At 46.0% G+C, this 10,019-nt stretch overlaps 1 protein-coding gene across 8 annotated transcripts in view; it reads right to left on the reverse strand.

Moving 5' to 3' along the window:
* Positions 1 to 10,019, reverse strand: part of Ppn (proteoglycan-like sulfated glycoprotein papilin) — an 85,076-nt gene that overhangs the window by 18,056 nt on the left and 57,001 nt on the right. For all 8 annotated transcript variants that reach the window (XR_003389907.1, XM_026818575.1, XM_026818574.1 and 5 more), the window contains exons 3-4: positions 3,821 to 4,008; positions 2,057 to 2,117 (exon numbers count right to left, since the gene is read on the reverse strand). Coding sequence is in view for 7 of the 8 variants with exons in the window: in XM_026818575.1 (XP_026674376.1) it covers positions 2,057 to 2,117; positions 3,821 to 4,008 (249 nt within the window). In the remaining variant the exon portion in view is untranslated. The remainder of the gene's footprint in view (positions 1 to 2,056; positions 2,118 to 3,820; positions 4,009 to 10,019) is intronic.

Consider the following 10,019-nt stretch of genomic DNA (forward strand, 5'->3'; position numbering starts at 1 on the left):
AACCGCCATTCGTCGTGACACGTTCCGACTTCCGAAGATCAGGCATTAGATTCATCGGCTATACCTTTGTGTTTAATTCGTAGTCATCGAATGTATCGAATATCTTTAGAATACAAATGCGTATAAAAATCATTACTGTTTTTGACACGGTGTATCGTTTAGTATCATGTAATATTTGAATGATAAATAGCTAATCTCTGTGTGCGACGATCGAAGTAATTACGAGGATCAACGAAAGACCGAATCTGGAGCCGCAGTGAAAAGTGTGCTAAGGTCCCAGCTCGGAATCGAACCTGAACTACCCGAGCAATATCGGCCCTCGTTGATCCGGCAGTCAAACGAGCAAACACCATTTCGATGACCGCCGACGAAGACTCGATCTTAGGATCGTCCCAACCACTGTTCCACCACGGGCGGACGGAGAAATTAGATGCGAGGAGGGTCACGCAGGAGACTCGGGCATAAATCGGGTGACGCGCAGAAGGGACGGAGTACGTCCCGATGGAACTGCACGCTCGGGGATACACGGGCCAGGATTTATGACGGGAGATCTCTTACGAGGACGCGAACGGGGGGCCGACGGGATTGCTCGGTTGAACCACCACCTCCCCCCGTAAAAGAGAAAGAATCTCGAGCGCGGAACCCGCGATCCCGAAACGATCGCCAGGGGTCCGCAGGACCCTTGTTGATTTATAGCCGGTGGCGATCCCCGCGAATCCACCTTGACGCTCGCCGGTTCACGTTTCGGGGTCGGAAGAATCTCGGCATCGCGATGATCCGCCGTTCGTGATCAGAGGCTTCGTTCGAAGGCCGCAATTATCGTTCGAGGAACGTTCCGGGCTTAACGCTCGCTCCGAGGAAATTGATTGCAGGTGGTGCCGGAGTTGACGCGATTTATGAATCGAAATCTCGTGTCCAGAGATAACTGTATAAAGTCGCATTTGAAAGTAATAATTTCGTCTCGACGTTCGATTCGGTAAGTGGTAAATAGAGATTCTCCGGAGGTTTTACGACGGCTACGTGACCGCGAGGAGTATATTTCGAGGGTCGAGGAGCATCGGGAAGCGGAGGGTTTAAGTTCCCGTCGGGGAAGTAGTTTTCTATGTCTTCGTGGGCCGAAACGAGGGTTCGTGACTCGGGGAAATTAAATTAAGGCTGTGGGGGAACGGTGAGGTCCGGCGCGGCGCGGTGGTTCGATTGGCGTGGCCACGCGTTTCACGTGAAAATTGATGCGACGTACAGATTCAATTATCCGGCAGGGACCAGAGGAAATCCCGCGTGCGACGGACGAATTAATTTTTTACACCAAGGGGAAACCGCTCGTACAATTTTTCAAAGTTCGTCGGCTCGATGCATTGAATTAGATGTTAGGTTTTACGTTTCCCCTGCTGATTCTTTCGTACAGAGAAATAAGGAAACGAGTACTGACCAGGATTTTAATTGGAATCCATAACAAAGAAACAATATCGGGACCACTGTTTTAATGATACACGAAGCTTTGATGAGATAACATACACGTGGGAGCGTCGAGGTCTCGAGAACAATGACGTCTGATTTAAAACGACGAAGAGATCGAGTACGCAGGAGTGAGCGTCGCGGGGTTCAGAGTTCGATCAGACTGCGGCTGACATTTAACGAACTGAATTAAATAATCGTATAAATCATTTCATTAAAGAGCGTCGAGCCGATCCGCGAGAAATTGACCGACACGTTCAAAAGGTTGTGGGACTTGTGATACTCGCGTTGGAATGAACAAGCCGATTAAACATTTGATTGAAACTCCGCTACGCGTAATTTATTTCTGTCTTCGACATTTTTAAACGCGTTCAGTACAATTTTGACAAATCGTTCTGGTCCGGTGATGATTGTCTGTGTTACTCGATTATTCTAATCGGATGGACGTACCATTGCGACGATCGTAATGAACTGATTGTACATTGTAGCTGTCGGGTAATTAAATTTAATTGGATATTGACATAATTTCGATGTTGCATCGTCCCGTTGGCATCGCATGAATATTCAATATTGTATCGCTCCTTTGGCAAAAAAAACTCACCTGGATGTTGCAAGAGAAGAATCGTCTCGATGCACCGGTGCACCTGTCGTATCCGTTTTCACTGTAACAATAAAACAATTATACAGCTAGTAACAATGAAACTGAGCTAGTTCGGGCTTATGTTTTCGGGTTTCCCCTAGGGGGACAAAATGCAAAACGAGTAATAAATAAAAATAAATAAATTCTTATTAATCGTTTTGAATTTTGTCGCCCGAGAGGAAACTAACACAAGCCCGAGTTGGCTCAAATTCATTGTTATTAGTTGTACATACTCGAAAGCAGTTCACGATGTAATAAGCGTGAACAAACGTTGTTTGACTTTTGTTTTACGTAGAAAATACACGATCCGGAATGTATTTTCCGATATCAAACTGTTTCCTCGATTTTCAACAGAAATCTAGCGAGTCTCGTATCCCTAATCGGAAATTCACACTCCGTTAAATATCACGCGGCGGTTGGTTAACGAGTTTCTTTCGAGGAAACTCGAAGCAAAAGTGGGGCGACCAATTTTTTCTCACCCCGTAGAACCCTTCTCCTCCGGGGCTCGACGGCCAAGCAAAAATTCTGTTCGCTCGGTCGCTCTCTAAATAATCCAGCGAAAAGTTTAGAGCCTAAAACGTTGTTCGCCTCCGCAGAGTCGCATCGCGTTGTTCACGGAAATCTGAATACTAAATCAGTCTATCGCTCTCTGAAATTATTCTAAACGCACGCATTCTAAGCATTTCATTTCGAAACGGTTGATGCCTCAAACCGAAGAAAATCATGAAACGAACCGATCGAGCCTGACCCGTGACACGATCTATGATCGAAACGATTAATCCGCACGATTAGCCCGCTTTCTCGATCAGAAACCGTGTCATTATTGATTTCGCTTTCGATTTTCCGCGTTCTGCGTTTACGTAAGAAATCTTCTCAAGAGAGTTCCCAAGCTTTCATAAACGGAAATCTATTTTTCACAATTGTAATTCCTACGTAAGTCTCTCGTTTCTAGTGTATAATATATTTCGAATAAACCAGGTCGTCAACAAGGAAATAAAAGATCCTTGAAGCGTCTTCCATGTTGAACGCTTAATAGAAAATTAAGGACAGCACTTTGTGGATTGTTTTTAAGATTTCTATCTTTTCGTCCTGTCCAATCCAAAAATTCTCGGAACAGGGTCTAGCTGTCCCCGATGCTACAACTACAATTTATATAACAAATTCGTGACCAAGTTTCCCCGGTTCGTCTTTTTGGCGGGGAAATTCGTGGAGATAAGGTGTCCGGGCACCGGAAGCGGTCGTGATTAATCTCGGCCGCCGGTTCGCTCTTTCAGCTAGGTAAGTAAGAAGGATTTATCGCGATTTCTCTCACGGCGCGAGAAAAATCCCGGCGAGAAAGGTCCCCCCAGGCTCGAGCGACGGGATTGAATTTGGGAACCATCTTCGCGAGAAACGCCGAGGTAAAAAAAAAAAATTAATTTTTCCATTACCGAACGCTGCCGGGCAGTTTCCTTAAATTTTCACTCGTCCCGTGTTTCTATTTACCTTATAATTAACATCGACCTGGCGACTCTCCAAGCAGAAAGCTTTTTAATACTTACCACAGAATTGTTTTGTACGTTCATCTAACTGCGACCATTTATTTACGACTTAATCGAGACCTTACCGTCGTAAATTCGAACGAGTCATCCGTAAAACGTGTGAATAAAAATCGACAGAGACCGAGGGCAATTTCGTCCCGCAACGATCGGATTGTAAAATCGTTTTATGTAATTAATTACTTACTCTACGTCGAGGCAGTGCCTGGATTGATGGGCAACGCCACCGCCGCAGGTCCTGGAGCAGGAACTAGGCGATGACCACGGGCCCCAAGTGCCTCTTTCGGGCTCGTCCGAGTCCAGCACGAAGCTGCTGGGCGAGTAACCCTCCCCATGCTGTCTACGGTGTCTCTCGTGTCTCAACTTCACATGATGCTAAAACAGCGTTGCGAGAACTCTCAGCAGATAGTAGAACGATCGCTAATGCAAACTACGGAACCGTTCGTTGGCTCGAGTATCGCAGGCTCACTGGAAAAATGATCGTGGGAACAGGGCAAGGGGACGGGGGTATCTCGCGTTGAGCGCGTCACCGTTCACCTGTGGCTCACCTGCCGGGTACCTTCGTGGGGAGCGTAGGCGTGATCCTCTTATCGGCCGGCTTCGATAAGGTATAGGCTTTTAGCGGTGATGAACGACCGTACCCGCGACAGGGGTGAAACGCGAACTACGTTATCGAGAGTGTACGCTCGACGGCTTTATGGGATAGAATCGTGTTCAACAGCCGTTCGGCTCTATGGGGAATATAGCTGGAATTAAGAGGAAGTAATTTATACCGTAGCAGATATCTGGAAAGTAATCTGTACCACGGAGTGTATTAATAAATTCGGACTCGAGATATCGTGCATCGTTCGAGGATAAAATTGTCCTTAAAATCTTTTTATATCTGACAAGTATGGTTTGCTGGAGAACACGATACGTCGATTTAAAATTCAGCTAAGTAAGACCGCGGCGACGACGGCTGTTTCACTTCATGTATGATTATTTTCGTTCCTACAATTAGAACGGACGCTGGTAGTGCTCGCAGTTCATTCTCCTCTTTCAAACACAGAAACCGGGAGGAAATATCGCGCAGGCGGGTGAACGTACCCCATGCTCGGCTGACCCAGAAAGGAGAGATTAATATCGAAGCAAATGGGGCGACAATCGCGCGATCTTGGAAGGTCTCCCGCACTCCTTACCGTTTATCGTTCTTCCCTCGCCTTTAAAACGTTTTCCACCGTTCCTGGCGACGATCCAAAGTCAGTTTGCATCGGCTGGTTGTAAAGCGCATACCACCCTCCGAACGAAATTATCGCCACTTTTTATTCCCTCTCGATCCCTCGAACGCTGAGATTGCCCTGGTCTACCGTTCACTGATCGAGGATCCAGATTCGGGAGAATCGTCCTCGGTTCGACACGAGAGGAAGCCAGTTTCCTGCTGCAACTGGCGCCAGTCTACACTTCCGCCATACGAGTTCCTCGAAACTTGTCATCCGCGGTGCAATTCGTGAACTTTCCCAAATCGAGGCGTATCTCCGGCCAATGAAACCGCGACGAACGAACGGCTCGTTCACTTTTCGTCAGGTAGATCTTGTTTATTATTTCTGCGTCGCACCTAAGTACAAGTTCTCGAGCGTCTCCTCGATCGTTCGGTTTAATGAAAAATGCATGGAACGAAGAATTGAACAATTCTATCTAACTGATCGTTACATCGGGAAATGTTACCGTGTCAGTGGATAATTGCCACGAAATTGTTTCATTCAGAGAATGGTTGCCAGCCAATTTAAAGTTCACCTGCGGGTCAACGACTGTGCGAGCCTCGTGCTTCGGACAGAGAAGAGGGTGGATACATGAGTGCACGGTATTTAACCGAAACAGAGATTTATCGCGTTCTCATTGATTACACGATTCTACGGAATTCATTCGATTACGAGAAGAACTGTTGCTATTTGTCAAGAATTCATTACAGAGCGTACGAGTAACCGATAAAGATTTGACAAATTGGAATCGATGTTTGAAAAGAATTAAAAATTCGTACCTGGCATAATCTTTATTAAAATACCATTTTCATTTCGTTCCGTCATTAATTTCTAGGCAGAGCGTAAAGAAATCGTTGTACATCAGAAACTATGATCTGCGAGCGAATACTTTGAGACCCTTCCCGACGTGGCGGAAGAAAAGTGTGGAGAGACTTTCCTCGGAGGAATTTAATTCCATAGGATAGCGTCTCTCCGCGGTCTCATGCAATTAGAAAGTGCGTCGCGTCGCCCGCGGGGTATCTAGCTTCAAAGGAGCAACGTAGGAGTCGTCGAAAAATAAGAGATTACGGTTCGGCAGGCCGTAAATAAGTTTCGTACAGCTGCCAGCGGGGATTTTTGCCAAGCGTGGGACAGCACATGGCATTTCCGCGATGAGCTTGCGAGCTTTCGCTTCCTCGACCGAGCATCTGCTGTCGCGTTAAACGCGGCGACGACGACAATAACGACGCGCCGACGACGTGGGTGACTACAAAACCTATAGACGCTCTAGACTTTGCGCGAAAAACGAATTAAAACCGGAAGGGAAGGATGAAAACGCCGGTCTCGTTCCTTGACACGCTGCCGATGTGAATCTCGTTGTTCTGCTGGAGAAGAAGTCAAAGTACCACAAGAGGTATATAGTTGAATCGTTATCTACGATCTGTCAGATGATTCAGAACGAGGAAACGCAAAAGACTCGATTCACGGTTTGACTCGTTCAATCCGCGATGAAACTCGTCCAGCAGCTGTCTCGATTCCACGAGCTCGAATATTATGAATGACTCATAGACACGCAGTTCTCTTTAAATACCTCGGCTATAAAGAGAACGTCCGAAAGAAATACGGTTGGGCGCGAAAACTGGGTCTTCTCACAACGATTCAGCCTGCGATAAATCGAGCAATTACGGACGTCTTAAACGGTGACTAATCTACAGCCACGCACGTCATTCTCGTTAGAACAAACATATTCGAAACGGTGATCCGTGACGTGAACTCCAGTTCCGTGACTCATTAAATTTTTTATGTAATTTTTAATGTATCAACAGTGGAAATAAAGTTTCTACAAGAGATCTCAAATTTTATCGTCTCATCGAATCGTGAATTTACACCGTCTGAGAACTTATGAACAAGGATGTACAGAAGCCAGCTGCCGTAACGCACGGATTACGTCGTCGCACGCGCCAGACGATCGACTTATTTGCGTGACAGACCGTCAGGCGCTGAACTGACGAATCGTGAGGCTGCGTCCACGCGGATGGAACGCGACTTCTCTGTCGGCTGCAATTGAACCGGCACCCTTTTCGATTTAATCGTCCCAACGACAGAATTAACCCAGTTCCCCGTCGTTATTGTTACTGTCACTCTAGTTCCGCGTCGAATCATATGAGCTTTCATTCGGATTTATTAGGTACGTTCGTGATTCAAAGGAATCGTCGATGGGAACATTGAATTAGAAAAAGTGTGAAGATCGATAAACATGGGAAGGTATCATAATTGTCAGTCAAATTTAACGAGACAGGCTTCCACTGCAGTTAGAATTCTTGATAGGACAGATTAATCGCGAGAGGGCCACGTAGACGGATGACGACGCGACAAGATTCTGTTCGTCTGTCACCAGTCAAAGCTAGGTCTTGGGCTCTCGACGTCTTGAACGTTTACGACGTACCGTGAACGGCGCGAGCTGACTAATTTATGCTAATACGAGGTGGTTACACGTCGTGGAAGTGCAACGTCCGCACCTCTGCGGGCCGACGCCTCGCTACCGCGGAACGGCGTGGTTCGAACCACCATGGAAACCTGCGATTGCTTCTGCGGTTTTAATGAGTTTCCATACACACAAACACACACTCTCTCTCTATTCTCTCTGTTTCTCTTCGCACGCTCGTTTAAATCTTAAAGGATGGGAAACGTGTAATTTCACAGCGATTGTCGCGATCGATGTTAGCGCAATTTCAAGCTTTAACAGTTCGATCAGCCAATGTGATCACCGTTTAATGCTTCATGGAAGTAAATGCTCGATGCAGAGGTTCAGATCGGCAAATGTTTATCGTCGTTGCACACGTTCCATTTGTAAAGGAAAATTGAAAAGAAAGCATTATCGTCGATTCGAACGTGTCAGAAACGGACCGAGCGAGCGGAGCATTTTATCGTTAGAACGAAGAAGAGCGGAGGGATCGACACCGTCGATCACGCCCGTTTCCTTCCATGATCGATTCCGTAGTCGATTAACCATGGCATTCGCTCCGGTTCGACGAACGTCTGCTACAGCGAGATACGAAACGTAACCTGTTAACAGTGAAACATAATCCAATATCCCCGGGGGCATCGATCCGATCCTACCTGCGGGAAGAGGCTTTCTGCGACCGATCGAATGACTCTCAGCCGTGGCACCGCGCGCTTCCAGATTAACATAATCTCGATGACAGTGAGTCGAGCCGCCGCCGCCGCCGCCGCCGCCGCCGCCTCCTCGTGTAACACTTTTGCCCGTTCCGTTCGCACCTCGATCTACTCAGAGTTTCGAAAAATGCGAGGAGTCTCCCGATAGAATTATAGGAGTCTAAACGAATTTGCCAGACAAGAACAAATTTTCTAACAGGATATCCCCTGATCATTGATTCTGTCGTCGACAAGAGTTCACTCGATTAAAACGTGAAAATCGCTGAGATCGTGCTGTAACGCAACAGAACGTAATTTTGTGCCTGCGATCTGATAACTGCAACGGTGGTCAAACAAGAATTCATGTTTCTTACCCTGTAGCAAGGTCTCGACAATGCCGCTGTAACTTCTACCGGCAAGAACCGGATCATTAATCATGCACTCCATGAATTTGTGCTAGGGGAAGCCAGTGCCGAGTCGGCGGCAAAAACGACCGGTTTAAATGCATTGACTCGCGTCCGTTTCATTCGTGAAACCGTAGATTCGCGATAACTATTTAAGAAGATCGACAGCCTCTCTGTTCCTCGTTCGTCTCTCGAGCGAACGATCTCTACTATTCATCAATGAATTAACCGAATTATAATTTTGCCATCGTGTTACGTCTGATGAATCGTTTCACGAAACCTGTGACCCGCGTTTGCTCTATACCCTCGAAAAATATTTTACTCACGTTCCGCGAATCTGGCGTATCTCGTATCTCGGATCTTACGTACTTTCTCTTTCATGCCTCGCTTTGAAAGCAACGAGAAGAACGGACATACTTCACCTTTTCGAGTCCTACATTTTCTCCGGCCTTATACAATAAATTCAAAACCAAATTTTCTCCTCTACAGCGTAATTACATACTCGAGAGTCTCGCAAACAGAGAAATACGAATCGCTCGTACAAAATATTTATTACATCGCGATCACGAACACGAACGTCTCGTACGATCGAAAGTTCAATCATCGATTCGTCGTGTAAATATCCTTGCGAACGACGAGTGAAAGAAAGGAGTCGAAGATGAATCGCAATGAGAGACGAAGCGTGAGGACTGTGAGAGATTTAAGATACGTAAAAAAGACATAGGAGTGACGTAAAAGCGATGACGAAAATGGCAGAGAAAAAATAATCCGTGAGCTCTGAACAGCGAAAACTCCTGAGGAGCTCGCAGCTATCAGCCACGGTGGATTAGGAACGAAGTAATTGAACTCCTTTTACGAGCCCCGATCCCTCACACGCTTTCACAGCACTTGACTCGTAAAACGGACGTGAAGAGATTTTATGGGTCGTTCAATGGGTCGCGTTCTTCATCTTAAAATTCGAGAATCGCGTTTTAACAGTCGAAACAGAATTCTCCGACCAAGACTGATTTCTAAAGAGTTCAATCAATGGCAGGATGATTTTTTGACGGGAGATTAAAATACGAGCGCATCGGTCACGACGCTACGTACCGATTTTCTTAAGGATGTATTGGCTACACAGTCAATCCCAAAAGTTTATGCACTTTAAAAACGCATTTTTTAAAAAGAAATCAGACGTCGGAACAACATGGCTAATAATAAACGACAAAAAAAATTTTTCGATTTTTCCGAGATTTTTCTAAGGGGTACCCCTTCAGATTTCGCGAAATTTTCGTTTTTTCCTCAATAACTCCTAAACCATTGGTCGTGCGGGAAAAATGCATACGACCTTTCATGTACAGGACGACGAGATCTATAATTTCCACCTAACAGTTCGTCGCTAGCATGAATATGTAACGAGTTCTAGGCAAAAAACAGAAAAACAGTTTTTTGCAAATAACTCGTTAACTATTGGCACTAGCGAATTCTTTTTGCAGAGAAATTGTAGATCTCGTCGTTCCCTACAAAATGAGCGTACATACGTCCCCCTACGTCCATCCGTTCGGGAGTTATTGAGGAAAAACGAAAAGTCTTTTTAAAAGTTCACAGTTTCGACGAGCGAATTGCAGAA

The sequence above is a fragment of the Ceratina calcarata genome, unplaced genomic scaffold, assembly GCF_001652005.2.
Source record: "Ceratina calcarata isolate Rehan_Ccalc_2016 unplaced genomic scaffold, ASM165200v1 scaffold8, whole genome shotgun sequence".
NCBI classification, from domain to species: Eukaryota; Metazoa; Arthropoda; class Insecta; order Hymenoptera; family Apidae; genus Ceratina; species Ceratina calcarata.